General features: G+C 35.2%; 1 protein-coding gene across 3 annotated transcripts in view; it reads right to left on the bottom strand.

The window, feature by feature from the left end:
• LOC140146361 (uncharacterized) overlaps window positions 1-16039 on the bottom strand; it is a 63544-nt gene that overhangs the window by 10399 nt on the left and 37106 nt on the right. For all 3 annotated transcript variants that reach the window (XM_072168180.1, XM_072168182.1, XM_072168181.1), the window contains 7 exons: window positions 7938-8018; window positions 5540-5592; window positions 4952-5011; window positions 4194-4315; window positions 2223-2549; window positions 836-997; window positions 290-436 (listed from right to left, as the gene is read on the bottom strand). In XM_072168180.1, coding sequence (XP_072024281.1) covers window positions 290-436; window positions 836-997; window positions 2223-2523 — 610 coding nt within the window. In that variant the 5' untranslated portion in view covers window positions 2524-2549; window positions 4194-4315; window positions 4952-5011; window positions 5540-5592; window positions 7938-8018. The remainder of the gene's footprint in view (window positions 1-289; window positions 437-835; window positions 998-2222; window positions 2550-4193; window positions 4316-4951; window positions 5012-5539; window positions 5593-7937; window positions 8019-16039) is intronic.

The following is a 16039-nucleotide window of genomic DNA, read 5'->3' as shown; positions in this document are numbered from 1 at the left end:
GTAGTTTGCAATACGATGCAGTGCGGCAACGCACCGCATCGCAAATGCGGTGGTAGTATGAACGGACCTTTACACCACTGAGGTCCCGGGTTCAAGTCCCGGCCGTGCCCAAGGACTGAATGTGCACTTGGTTTGTCCCGATTCCATGCTCGCTCTAGAAAAAGCAAGTCTAAGAGAGAAAGGGGATGGAGAGAGAAAAGGATGGAGGGAAGGATATATTTCGGGAAAAGGAATGAAAGAAAAGAGAAAAGGAGGTTACATTTTCATCCTCTCCCTTAAAACGCCTCACCTGTGGGCGATGCAGTGTCTTGCTCAGGTTTCACATTTGCTTTTGACTTATCCCGAGGTTCGGAAGGTTGGTTTCTATCTTGCTCAGATTGTCCATCTGTGGCTTCATCTGTTTGTTGCTCTTGTTGGGGTAGTTCTCCTGATTTAGCTGTATATGAAACGGAACATAATATATGCAAATTACTTGGACATTTGAATAAGAAGGTTAGATGATCTAAACTGTAAAATCAAACAAACAAACAAACACATCTGAAGGAAGGAGAAAATAAAAGTTATATCTATTTTAAGCTCTCCTTTCGTACTACCACCTGGGCGTTTAATTGACGAAACATGTAGCTCAGATTCCACCTTTTGTTCTAATTTGACTTGAGGTTTCGCCTCAACCTGGTGTTTATACTGCACTTTGGAATCTGGTTCCTGAGATGTTGGCCTAACCTCAGGTGTAGCAGAGAGAAAGGTAGGGAAGGAGGAGGTTAGGGAAAGAGGAAGGAAATGAACGAGGAAGGAAATGCCTTTCAATTTTAACATCTCCCTTACAACTCCTCACCTGGAGGTATGGGCGATGCAGTTTGTTGCTTATTTTTCACATTTGGTTTTGAATTGTCAGTAGGTTCGGCAGCTTTCTTTCCATCTTGTTCTGATTCTCCATCTGGTTTGCTTGGGGGTGTTGGTTCTGCTTGTTGGGGTAGTTCTCCTGATTCAGGTGTATCTGAAACGGAACACAAATACACGAAATACTTGGATATTTGAATAAGAAGTTCAAGATTCTTAAAGATAGACGAATAATTATTAAACTGTAAGATCAACTTGTTTGCTTGGGGGCGTTGGTTTTGTTTGTTGGTCTTCTTGTTGCAGTTCTTTTGATTCAACTGCAGCTGAAATAATACACAAAATGTGGGAAATACTTTTGAAAAAAGTGAGAGGCATGGGTTAAATATTTTAAAATGTAGGAACACGGAGAAAAAGAACGACAAAAAGAAAGAAACAAAATACTATGTCTCGACGTAAACCCTAGTGCTGCCAATGTATACTTTGCAGATTATAGCTAGCTAGCATTTTTCTGAACCGCGATACTCTGGCTAAACAAAAATAATATTGATATATTTTTGATATTCGATATTCCTAGCGTGCATTACACAAACTCTGTCCTTTTGTAAGTACCCAGTAAACACAAAACGTTTTCGACATCATTCGCAAAAAGTTATAAAAGGTTGTCAGAAAACGATTAAATGTCGGGTTATATAAAGGGTATATTAAGAGTATAAAACGTTTTCATAACCTTAAAAAACATTTTTTTGATAATCTACTACTCAGCAAACAAAAATGTTTTACAGAAAACGTTTAAATGTCGGGTTATATAAAGGGTATAAAAACGTTTTAATAACATTTTAAAAACATTCTTGAAAACTTGATACAAAACATTCTAAACAGAATGTTATTTTGGGGTTGAAAAAATATTTTGTGCAAAATGTTTGCCCAAAATATTTGTAATAACGTTTTAAAAACGTTTTCTTGACTTTTATATAACCCGACATTTAAATGTTATTAAAAGGTTTTGAAAAAAAAAAAACATTTAAGAACATTTCTGTGTTTGCTGGGTTCAAAATTTTAACATAATGTTCTTTAAGTATTGACAAAATATTTGGCAAAATGTTTGCAAAAATAGTTTTAAATAACATTTTTTGAAAACATTTAAAATTGTTTGTGTTTTCATACAAAACGTTTTAAAATGTTATCATGACCTTTATATAACCCGACATGTTAATGTTATTAAAATGTTTTTACCCTTTTTTTTTAATATGACTTATTTAAAACGTTTTTAAAACGTTTTTGTGTTTGCTGGGTATAGCAGTACAATTCAATGAATTAAAGTCGAGTTTCGACGCTACGTTTGTCATGTTTGTGTAAAAATGATCAAATATCATTTTACTTACTGGTGTTATAGTTGTATTCTTCCTCAATGGGTGTGATCTTCGTTCTGTAGAGATCAGGTACACGTTTTTTGAGACTTTCCCTGAATGCTTCATAAGCTGCTGGGAGTTTTACTTCCAAGATGTCAACTAATGTATCCAGTCTGTCTTCCTTCGGTTCCTTCTTGATTGCTTGTTTCTCTGCACCAGTCAATGTACCACTAAGTTTAAGATCATCCAGTATGTTGTTCATTGGCAATTGCTCAGAGGCCAATGATCGTTTCACCTCAATGAGGACATTTTCTGCTGTGTCTGCATCAGCCATGTTTCTTTACTAGTATTTGACGCAACCTGAAATTAAGTAATGCAAGTTTATTTGACGGGTATAAACACCTTTTCCCATGTTCTATAAATGTGTTTAATAGGTGATATTTATGATACAGTTTGCAGCATGAGGGTCTCATACATAGTATCTTGTAATATCTCCCTACCAAGTTAGGTATCGGAGACCATGGTTATAATGGCTTCTTACTTCACGTATGTCTATAATACTCACCTATAGTAGGCATATCACCTCAAAAATAATCGCAGCAGAAACATGTTATTTAATGTTCCTACATTATTGAGCTTTATTAAAGCATCAAAAATCAAAAAACAGAATTGAAATCGGTCAATGCATTGTGACGTAGTGTCAATTTAAAGATGCTCGTAGATGGAATGAAATCCTGCCACAAATGGCTGTAATGACAAAATTGGCACATTTAAGATTTTGAAGGTATATTTGGACGCTTGCTTGAAAAAGCAGCGTTAATTTAAATATCACATGTTAAATGCATATCTTTCCTGACTTCGTTACAGAAAACAAAATTTAAAAATCTATCATTGAATAATTATAATAAATTAACCAAATATACTATTTTAGCAATTTCGGCCAATCTGCAGACAAATTAAATCTCAAAAAATGACTAAGTTCAGCTAATTAATATGCAAAATTGATGCCAATAGAAAACCGTACATGATATAAAGGTGCGGTTTTTTTTGCACACATATGTATACAAAGTTCTTTCAATTGATAACAAAAAATACACAAAAAACAATTAATTATGCAAATTAGGTAATTACAGCTAATTATGTATTTATGATATTATTATGCAAATTAGGCATGAGTAATTTTAGGGTTTTTTTCAATATTTAATGAACGTCTGTTCATTCATCATAAATTTTTTAAAGTATGATCCTGTTATGAAGTTGAATAAATGAACTGCAGTTAATTATTTAAAAACAATACAAAAAAATAAAAAGTTTGACATTTTGACGGTGTCTGGAATATAATTTTCATTTTACTGTAAACATGGTATGTGTCACCATTACTCAAAGCCAAGTCCGAAAAGTAAAAATTAAAATTCAGTTGCAATGAGACTTTAAATTAACATTTTGTCATCTGGATTAACATGGGAGGATAATCGGTAAAAGCAAAAGCTATTTTACTGTACCGCGTATACAAAAATAGTATGGCCTTGGACACACACAATGGCTTAGAGCTATTGTGGTTTGGAAAATTACTCCCTAAAAATATCATTGATTAATGTTTTGCTTCAACTAGTTTTAGGGAAGTGTTTCATTCGTTGTCGACGGAATTAATTTACATGCTAAGAAAGATTAGTATTTCAGCTAAATGGTGGTAGTTCCTTTACTTCAATAGGCCTATATTTACTGATTTATGAGCGATCTTCAAAAATCCATAAAAACAGGCAGTAGCTCTTAAACAAAACAATATTTTTATTTAAGGACCCGATGTTAGCCTCGGAAAGGCTTCACACACCATATATTAAAAATTTAAACAATTTGGATAAATGAAGCATATGAAGAAATTCATTTATCGACATGGATGTTTTCTAAAATTGGCCAAATTTGAAGCGCGCCCTTTTCAATTCACTGTTATGCTTGCATGCACAGTGTAGCAGAATTATTGTGCAGCCACTGTGACATACCTACCTATAGCACTATTGAAGTTTCTATAGCTGGATGATACCACAGCAGGGTAGGGGAAGGGCCCTTCCTAGATGAAAGGTGGCCCTCCCCCTTACTGGTGATTCCTGTCTGTGGTCAGATTGTATCTGGATAGAAGGGAAATATATATCAAAATATTAAGTTGCTATTATCATATGACAACTTCACAAGAGTGATAGAGGGAGTAAGAATAAGAGGGATAGAGCTAGAGAGACTGAGGGAATAGAAACACGTGGAGAAAGTAAACTAAAAAGGGAGATGGAAAGGAGAGGAAAAGCGAGTGACAGAGGGGAGACATTACACAGACGAAGACAGAAAGTAAAGAGACAATAAAATTGTCGCAAAATGATAGTAAATATGAGCACTTATGTTCCTATAGTTACATGTAAGCCTATCATTGAAATGGTAGAACCAAGTAGTTATCAATCCCGAGGCAGCGCAAATTAAAAACTTAGACCCCACATGACCATGTTAATATTTTTTTTTGTATTAGCCTACATCGAAAATCAAGTAGCAAATGTTCCAAAGAGAACACAGGAAAAATGACCGTCATGAACGCTACAATTAATTGATGGGGCACTTTCAGAAAACTTAACCTGTATTAGGCGGCGAATAAAGAAAACCCTGTTATACGGGCCAGACCGACCCAGACGGGCCGACCGACCGACCCTACTTGAAAGGTCCGCACGCCCGTAGAACAGTTTCTTTTTTTTCATTGCCTTATGGGCGAGGACGTCATTTACCTGTTAAAGCGTCTCTTGGGTCAAAATGCGGCAAACAACACGAAGATGTAAACCGACAATCTGTAAAAAAAAAAAATTACAGAATAAACCATAAGTCTCTTTCTTTCTTTCTTTCTTTCTTTCTTTCTTTCTTTCTTTCTTTCTTTCTTTCTTTCTTTTTCTTTCTTTCTTTCTTTCTTTCTTTCTTTCTTTCTTTCTTTCTTTCTTTCTTTCTTTCTTTCTTTCTTTCTTTCTTTCTTTCTTTCTTTCTTTCTTTCTTTCTTTCTTTCATCCTTTATTTATGAATGTAAACACTTTTGGCATGCATAGCAAAGTGATAAGACCTAATAATAAAAATATTCCATTATATTGCCTATCAATAATTTCCTCTAATTTACAAACAAACAACATGAACAATGACAAATCATTTACAAACAAACAAGGACAAACCATTGCGTTACATCTTTACATGGTTTGTAAGCTATTGGAAACCACGAATTTATTACATGAAAACATACCGGAAATGCTCATTATGGGCAATATTCCTAGCACTATTCTGTAAGTTTTATTTTTCAGATTAGTTTCTAAACAAGCAAGTACTTTACTTACTAGGTTACTTCGTCTGGTCTACATTTTGCTCGGTACAAGTGTTTCACTGCTTACTGGTAACAAAACAATAACAATAAATATAATCAAATAAGTTATATTGTACCCATATGCATGTTACTGGAAAAGACCGGGAAAGTTGAGCTGCAGTTGTCCGTCCTGGTTGAAGTGAGAACAGGTGTTGATTAAATTTTTTTTGTCATTCTGTTGGTCCCTATTTTTTATCCCTTTTCCACCTATTACGCCCTTGATTCCTGGGCTCAATGACTGGGAAACAATTCGGAATTCAATTAACAAGATATGTTACAGTAGATTATTATGCAAACGTCGGCTTTTTCTGTGGTATATGTAGAATTTGCACATTGAACCATGAGAATATTCCGTCATTTGGAGGGAATATTAAGGCATTTGTCCCGTGTACATGTATCTTGCCGTCAGATTCGAACAAAAGTAGGATGCTACCCCAGCCTTGGCTCAGCCACTGTATTCATAACCATATTCGCAAAATAAACAGATGGGGTTTGCTGAGAATGATAATAAATAAATGAATAAATAAATAAATAAATAAATAAATAAATAAATAAATAAATTAATTAATTAATTAATTAATTAATTAATTAATTAATTAATTAATTAATTAATTAATAAATAAATAAATGAAAAACAAGAAGAAGAAGAACAATAACAACAACAACAACAACAACAACAATAAAAAATTATAATCAATACTAATAATAATAATAATAATTTTAAAAATGCACTATTGCACAGGAGTCGAGTGCGGCCTCTTGGCGCAAAAAACATAAGTTTATAAAACGACAGTTACAATTATTGAGAAATGTGTTTGATTGGGGAAGGTGTTCTGACAATCCAAATATAAACTTAGTCCACCTCAAATGACCTGTAACAATTTGTGCTTGACATTACTTAATTCACCTCGGATGACTTTGATCTGACATTCAACATTTTCGCGCTTACACCAATCATATCCATAACAATTTAACTCTTACAACTTCCTGTCAACTCTCTAATTTAAAACTCTAAATTTCTGTCTGTTTGCCTTTTCTGTTTTCATTGGTCTTGTACTATTTTATATTACACTACAGTTTGTTACAATTATTAAGATAAGCAAACATTGCTGGGTAGATAACAGGATTTAGTTATTTACTTAACCCAATCATGGAGGTAGTAGCTAGTACTACCTCCATGGCAATAACCGCTATATAGATTCTATGGTAATTAGCAAACAAAAGCCATCAGTTTATTGAGGCCTCGTTAATTGATCTTATCACTATGGACCACAAGAGTCTCATCCCAATGGCATAGTCCAATAACCTCAATTACATAATCATAGTGCAAAATTTGACCTCAAGTTGCAGAGTATGAGTTTGTGTACCCAAATTTTCAAGGACTGTTCCCATGATAGATGAGCATGTTGTGGAACCTAGTGTATGGTCAAATGTCACCGTCTATCGGGTTCTAAGGCACACGGTAAACTGGTTGAACGCATACAAAGGTCAGGATTTATTTGGTGTTTTTATAAATCCTAATTTTGTATTTTAAACAAAGAATATACGCTCACCATTTTATCCCGTGCATATCAGAAAACAATAATAAAATAAAATCCAAGCAAATTGTGGTTTTATTTATGAGCTGGCTGCTGGGCATAATTTTAGCAAAACAATTGCGAAGTCAATCTAGCAAGAGTGAAATTAGAAGCGTTTCACAAAGTCATGCCTATATATTGTGGCGCCCTTATATTGTGGCGCCTCCGTAGAGGGCGCCACAAAAACGCTAAATGATAAGAATAAATACATAGTATAATGTATGTATAACGCGAAATCAAAACAACAAACAGCATAATGAGGCACAATATTCATTTACAGAGAACGGCATACACTTTTAAAGGGGCATTTCGTGATCCACAGCCTTGTCCCCCACTTTTCTGAAAAAGGGTTAAGATTTTTATACCATCGGAAACAATTCTTGCAGATTCATTGGCTTGGCAAAATATCGACTGATGAAATTACAACACAGTGGTAATACACATAATTCGCAAACGCAAAATCGACATCAACTGATATTTTGGGAATAAGCTTCTTTTTTTATGGATATCTACTGACAAATACTATATAACAAGAATGTTAGATCACGAAATACCCCTTAAAATAAGCTCCATAACAAACTATACATGCTAATATTATAACAATACATCAGATTTAAATTTGTAGCAAGAGTAGAAACGGGGCACACAATTCTAGGTGTGTACAAATGTTTGAAACATAATGCGCTTGCGCTGTAAACAGAGAAAACACAAACTACAATGATATCGAAGGCTATTCACATGAACACACCTTTAGAATAAAGCACAGAAAACAAGTCACAAACCCCGTCAACTTACCATAATGTTCCTCCTCTCGCACGCGCCAGGACACTTCCGTTATACCGCTCTGATTTCACTTCAGGTCTCGTATGAAGCTCACTGGAATATAAAAATAAGAACACAAAGAAACTTAGTGTATGCATTAATAATGACATTCTGACAATCTCAATGGTGTGATATCTTGCGACTACATATGAATTCGTCGCGAACAAAATTTTAGTCTAGAATCTAAAGGTTTCAGTAATAGTAGACTACTCTTATTAGCTCCACAAGTTCAACTTGATTATTATATAGAAAGAGCCTAGGTGGTATATTGTATTGAGTATTTACCCTCTCATACGTCTTGGGCACACAGTTGCACCTTGTCAAAACGAACTATAATTAGGGCATTTCCCCGTAGACTTGGGCGCACAGTTGCACCCTGTCAAAACGAACGATCACTACATGGCATTTGAATCCCCATAGTCTTGGGCGCACAGTTGCACCCTGTCAAAACGAACGATCACTATGGCATTTCCCCATAGTCTTGAGCGCACAGTTGTACTCTGTCAAAACGAACGATCATCGGCGCATTCCCCTGTACTCTTGACGCGCAGTTGCACCCTAGCTGTCAAAACGAACGATAATCAGGGCATTTTTCCCTAGTTGCACAAAAGGGGGCGACACAAAGGGTAAATGGGGCATTAGGCTACCCCCCCACCTCGTTCTCTACACCAATTGCCCCTGTAAAACAGAGTTGGCACGAAGGGGCCATATACCATCGGGGCATTTGGTGCTCAGTTTTTTGTTTTCCCCAATTGCTCTCCCTTATCAAATAGAGAAAGGGAATTTCCCAAAGATCTTTGCTTTAACCTTCGGTTTCCCCTGATCAAATGAGAGATGTTGACATACATTTTTTGCATTTTTTTGTTCGACTCCCAAGGGAAGGGACTCCCCTGGAGGAGAACCTCAAGATGCGTAATACTGCGCCACAGAAAAGCTTGATCAAGGCAGATACTGTCTAAATGGTGCAGATAAATTTAATCAGATATAGTCTACTTTTAAAATGGGATATTTTGACACATATTTTAGCCAAATGTATTCGACTCCACGGAAAGCCCGCCCTTGGGATCCCCACTGAAAGGGGTAATACAGCAATATAGAAACACTTGATCAGATGCTGTAATAATGGGTGATTTTTACATACATTTCAGCAACATTTTCTCGACGCTCAATGGGACCTTGATCCGCCACTGTTGGCAGTGGCCAGTGGTGGCGTAACTTGCGGGGGGGTGGTCAGTGCTAGTTTACTCCACTTTGAGAGTCACTTGACTGACTCCATTCTGGTTATGAGTGTTTGCTGTAATTTAAAAATCACGTCTTTTTGCGTGATTTAGCAGTGTCCCTATTGATTTTATGCCAATGCTAAGGTAATCAAGTGTATGATAAAAATTGTACATTGTGTTGTTTGAAAGACATGTACAGTGTTTATGTGATCACAGAAAAATGCCATAAAAATAATTCATACATGGGGTTACCAGTCAACTCTCACTACATACTGACTGCCCCGCGTATGCATGCATCAAAAATGGGATAAAAGCGCATATTTTCTCCAAATTGTCCCGGCGGTGTCCGTTTGCAAACAGGTTAGTTGGAAAACCGTTTATTTTGGCCACGCCCCTAAAACAGATCCACTGGTCAACTTTCCAAGAAAGAAAGAAAAATTTAAAAAAAAAAAAAAAAAAAAGTTGCCCTGTCAAAACGAATGATCATCGGGGCATTTCCCCCAAAGTCTTGGACTATTCTGTATTAGCACATATCCTTTTCAAAAAGGGGCCGTACAGTCACATTATATGCCATTTCCAAAATGGGTGTGTGTGGATTCATAAAGTCAAGCTAAGCCACTCCTATTAAACTTACTGACTGACCAACAATAGCCAATGAGAAGTCTGCCTTCATGCTCAAAAGCTGCCATTTTCAGTTTATAATATACCATTGTATACTATACTGGTACATTTTGTGTATGAGTTCATTCATGCAGGCACACAGCAGCTATGGGTGTGATATCAGAATACATCTATTTTGGTTATTATTTGCTTACCTTATAAGTGTTTGTAATATGGGGAATACTGGATGTATTTATCCACGGATTTACTTCTGATGGTTTATTATCTAGTTTGCACTTTGTAATAAGTCTGCAGTGGTTTTTTCGGGTTTTTTTTTACATGCAATATTTTATAATTCACGCAGCATGTAGAGCTTATACACAACTTGACAATTCCAAAAATATTTTCTTTGTGTTGGTTAATTTACAGGCCTAAATGTACAATATAAATTCCAGTTAAAAAGCTTTGACATAGCTGATGATAAAGAGTGTTATACTGTAAATATACGATGAACTGTGAGAACTTAAAAATTAGATACATTTCTTTATCATTACTTTTTGCCTATACACCTCTTCAACAAAATCTCCATCATGATTTAATATTAATGACATTAGGGTCTGCAAATATTCTTTAAGTGTTGGCAAAATATTTGGTAAAAATGTTTGCAAAAATATTTGACAATAACAATTTGAAAACATTTTCAAAATATTGTTGCAGTGTGTTTTCATACAAAACGTTTTTTAAAACGTTTCCATGACATTAATATAACGCCGACATTTGGTGTTATTATAATGTTTTTATCTAAACCAAAACCCAAAGTATAACATGTTTAAAACGTTTTAAAAACAATTTTGTGTTTGCTGAGTAAACACAAACTATTCCCAGCATGTTTGTCAAGTTTTGAATAGAGAATACTAGAGGGAGGAAAGCGTTGGTGTCATTTGTTTCCTGGTCGCGGAACAAATCAGGAGCTTAAACTCTGGATCACAAACAAGAAGTGTGTAAGATAGAAAGTACAGACATATACAATTGTTTTACCATGTTTGTCAAGTTTTGAATAGAGAATACCAGAGGGTGGAAAGCCTTGGTGTCAATTGTTTCCTGGTTACGGAACAAATCAGACGTTTCAGGAGCCTAAACCCTGGATCTGGAAGTAAAGTTGCCACAAACAAGAAGTGTGTAGGATGACAGAGAAAGTACAGGGGAAACTTGAAAACCATGGGAATTTACATCAAGGTCTTTCATGAAGTACAGGGAGTGCAATAAAGGCATATCTGCAATAAAGACCCGCAACAAATTATGTGAACTTATTCCAAAAATATTATCTTGTTTTGCCAGATGAAACATAGTTCAATCCCAATACTTTCTCTAAGCACATAGCATGAATGCTTAAACTCCCGAGCTTTAGGCCTAAACATGGTAATTGTGCAAAATAAGGGTTTGAACACTTTTCACAAAATTAATTGAATATGGAATTGTAACTTAATTTATTCTCTCTAGGGTCGTACTAGGGGGGGGGGTCATTCATTTTGAAGACACATATGTGACCTCACGTACGTAGACATCTATCAAACATAGGAGGCATATGGCGGACCAGCCAGGTTGGGAAGAGGATAAAATGATCAAATCATCCCGCTAATCCACTACTAATAATTGCTTTACCGGGACAAATGCAACAATGTGCAATTTTAACGAGGACAATTATTATTACTATTGTGGCCTAAAATCAGGCCAAAGAAAGATGTACATAACAGCTTTTGGTTAATTTTGTCCTGGTATCTCCCCTCAGCAATGTTACGCCCAGCTAATTCTGCTCCTATGAATTATGCTGAACAAATTGCGCCTGTAGCGCGCGAAACGGACATTAATAATATGACAATAATCAAGGTAAACTTCACTCGTTTTTTCAATAATATTCAATAAACAGATTCTTCCACTTTTGAATAATTATCAAGTTGTCCTATTATCAGGCCTACATGCCAGACTGTGTCTTTGCCTTTTGACTAGGGCACCAATAAACCTACTGTCTGTCCAATTTTATTTGTTTAAAAACATTCTTAGACACCCAGTTTTTGTTACTTATTTGAAAAAGAAAGTCATGAAAGACTGAGACCTAACGGGATTTTTACCAGAAATTCTATTGAAATCGGAAGGTTTTTCTCAACACTTATCCGGTAGAAGTTGGTTACCATTATTTTGGAAGGTCTCATTATACTGATTTGTAGGTATGGTGATTTTGGATAGTAAATGGATGAATAGTAAATTAATTATACTCCTCACAATAAACATTTGTTCAATATAATTCAGTTCATAAAATGCAGACAGTGTTTCTAATTTGCATATTTATTCTTAGTGTATTAACTCAGTGATCCCAGCTGTCCCTCAGCCAATTATACAATTCGGCGCGGTATTTGAATCTAATTCTGTGCATGCTTTTGGCTTGGCCCAATTCGAAAAAAATACAAATTGTATGCCCTATGAATGTCCTGATGTTATTGGTAAATGGGATTGGACCAAGTGGGAATAATCCTAAAATACATCAGAGAAAATGAAAAAGATCTTCCAGCAAAAAGTTAGATTTTACAATATAGGTTATCAGTAGTGTTCATGATTCCAGTTCAAAATCTGTGTATATAATTCAAACTTAATAAAAATTCCCTTTAAAAGGAAAGCCAGCCTCAATGTAGAAGAGGTCTTGTAATTAGTTTTGGTCAATGTGAAAGGCATTTTAGGATCACGCTTACATCTACATGACAGTCCACCAAACCATCAACGATGAGAACATGCACACTGAAACAGCTGAAAACATTAGTTCCTAATCTCATGTCAACTCGTTTAATTCATTACATGTACTCCAAATTGTTCTGGTCTGTTTGTTTTGTTGTTGTTGTTGTTGTTGTCGTTGGTTTTTTTTGTCTTTTCAGCTTTTTACCCACGATATCTCAATTTCCAATTTTGTAATACCAGAACTTACGAACTCAATATCTTCGCTTAGGAATGTCCGATTTCACTGCTTTCGATATATACACTGCCGGTTTGAGTTAACTTACATGTACATTTTATTTTAAAATAACTTAATTAATTCGCAATGTATAGTTTAAGCCTACTATATTATAATAGATAGTGGCCAGCACATTTATAAAGGACTGGTTACTCACTACAATCTTCACTCTTAAACTGTGTTTTTCTGAATGTGCTGATCATGTTGATTGCTAGTCGGAAACTCCTGCGAAGCTATGGACATGGCATCTTACATACTCCATTCTATAACAGACTGCCTAGTGCCTTGTGTGTTTTCTCTTCAATCATTTTGTTGAATGTAATTTTATGAATCAAATAGTTATGTGTCATTTTATTTATAATAAAGAAGTTATTAAATTAATAAAGTAAGACAATTTATTTATCTATAAGTGCGTGTCAAATGGGGTACATTGTTCAATACTATATGCATAAATTATGCCCATATTATAGCTAGGCCCTAAAAACTTTATTTTGCATCGGATTTTTCCCGTTGAAAAGACAAAACTGATGTTTATGATAGCAACCATTTCATCAATAACATTTTGAGTCATTTTATCCATAAAACGACACAGGATATGATAGATAACTACTTTCACATCAATATGGTCCATATGATCACAGATTGTTGAGAATCTGTGATATGATCCGGGGATATGATGAAGATTTTGATTCTATAGATCTGTTATCAACATGATATCACGCTGTTCAGTGGTCAAGGAGTAAGGACCCCCGGTCAAGGACACTGATATGACATCATAGGTGATGTCAGATTTTCTTCTGCTGACCATATGATGCTATATATATTAACTATTATTGTTACATTTAGGCCTTTAAACTTTTAAAGTCATAATTAATTAGTTCAAACATAACTTTGGTAATACTCACTCGTTTTCGTTCGTTGAAACGGCAAAACATACTTACTTTTCCTAACAAATCGAATTAAAATATTTAAAAAAATTTAACCACAAAAAGTAAAAAAAAAAATCATTCCAATACCACTAAAATATAATCTCTTGAGTAAACTGACCCCAAACCTGAAACAGGTACCAGCCCCGAATGGGCTGGCGAAAAAGCTTCATGATTTTTGTTTTGAGACTTTCTCATAAATGTAGGTTGTGTTGTTATGAAAACATTTTTGATGAGATATGCAGGGGGTTGATTAGGCATGAATGCGAATATTATCAAATAATAATTTCTATCATTTAAATGATGGCCCATTCCATGTCAACTCCAGGGATGTGCACCGCAGCACCTCTTCAATTTTTTTCTTTTTCTGTGTGGTGGTAGATATTGATGAGAAAGTAAAATCCTGAAAATTTGAGCTCCATTTCGTTTTCCCGTGGCATCAATTTGAAATTTAGGGGTCAGCGTAAAAATGTGTCGCAACGCGAAAGACGATGTTTGGAGGTCCATAAATGTATAAAGGGAACCCTTTAAAACTGTGAAAAGTATGTATCCTGGGGTACTTTTTGGTGTAGAGTTGTACATGAAATCATTATACATGCAAAATCAAAAATGTGTACAACTCTATGGAGTAGGCAAACCTTACTAATGTGTTGAAGCCATCAAGAACCAAAGCCAATATCTCTCAGAAATGTTGTCCAAGAACATATCTTCAACATACCTGAAGTTGATGGTGGGGCAAATTGTCTGACATTGGTTTTCAGGGGGGTCAAAATGTAAAAAAAGTGGTTTTGCATGGGTAATATCTCAGCTAAATGTATTCTAATATACTCAATATTGGATAAGAGTAATGTCCTACCAAAGGGCTCTGACTGGCAAAAAAATTGACGCTAAAATTATTTTTACTTTTGGAGTTCTGACCCCCAAAGTTGGTCCTGGTTGGACGAAGTTGCATTTTGAGGGCCCTATATCTTTTAAAGTAAAGGAGTTACAAGTTTTCTGATAGCAGATTTGAATTCTACACCAAAAAGTACCCCAGGAATACATACTTTTCACAGTTTTAGAGGGTTCCCTTTATACATTTATGGACCTCCAAACATCGTCTTTCGCGTTGCGACACATTTTTTACGCTGACCCCCTAAATTTCAAATTGATGCCACGGGAAAACGAAATGGAGTATGAAGCTCAAATTTTCAGGATTTTACTTTCTCATCAATATCTACCACCACACAGAAAAAGAAAAAAATTGAAGAGGTGCTGCGGTGCACATCCCTGGAGTTGACATGGAATGGGCCTGATATCGTTTCAAAATGTTACACAGATGAAGATAGATTTTAAAATATGAAACATATAAAGACTATAAACCAAAGTGAAAGATTAAATTACATTTAGTGATTTATCTAATACCCTTGTACGATGAGCGTTTGGACAGCATATTTTGTGGGACATGAGAGCACATCAGACATATCTAATTGCATTCTGAATACGAAGAATGTCCTGATATCAAATAATTTTGACTTTTTGAAATTCGATTCACAACAGACTGTTTTAATTTTATTGATATGTACTTTAAAAGTGTATGTTGTTGTTGTTATTGTAATACTAGTTATTTTTGCATATTATTGCGTAATCAGAGGGTACCGTAATAACAGCATTGATTTATTTCACCAAAGACAGAGAGAAAGCGGCAGGGTTTCATGTTTAGACAGTAGGCTTATTTTTTGTGGGACATGAGAGCACATCAGACACATCGAATTGCATTCTGAATACGAAGAATGTCCTTCTGATATAAAATGATCATCCATAGGAGGATGTGTGAAACAACAATACATTTTTTGATAAGTCACATTAAAAAGTAATAGGCCTATGGGTTAATGCAGAGGGTCAGTTGATAAGGCATGAATGTTAACATTAATAAATTTATATACCTAGGCCTAGCTTTAAAATCTTAGCATGCTTCGAGAGATGACTCTAAATATCCTCAAACTAACTCAACTTAATATTCTTATTTTGAATACAAAAGTAAAAAGTAGGAAACTTCCGTGAAGTATATAAAACATGCCGCAGGAAAATAAGATTTCATAATTTGATAATTATAATATTCACTGGTCCAAGCTTTTATCACGACACGAGTTTGTAACTGCCTTCCTGGTAACTTTGTATCAATCAAAACTCTAAATTAATGGCTTGTTTTGCACCACAAATTAGTCAATAAAAACGAAGCAAAATAATACTAATTATTTGCCTGATGTAGCTGCACTTGACCTTTCAAATTTCAAGTCAAAAATCCACTGCGTTGAGGGACGTTGAGGTTCCTTTAAAACCAGAGAA

The sequence above is a fragment of the Amphiura filiformis genome, chromosome 2 (genome assembly GCF_039555335.1).
Source record: "Amphiura filiformis chromosome 2, Afil_fr2py, whole genome shotgun sequence".
Lineage (NCBI taxonomy): Eukaryota > Metazoa > Echinodermata > Ophiuroidea > Amphilepidida > Amphiuridae > Amphiura > Amphiura filiformis.
Note: the sequence above shows the minus strand (reverse complement) of the source record. Positions and strands in the feature narration are given on the sequence as shown.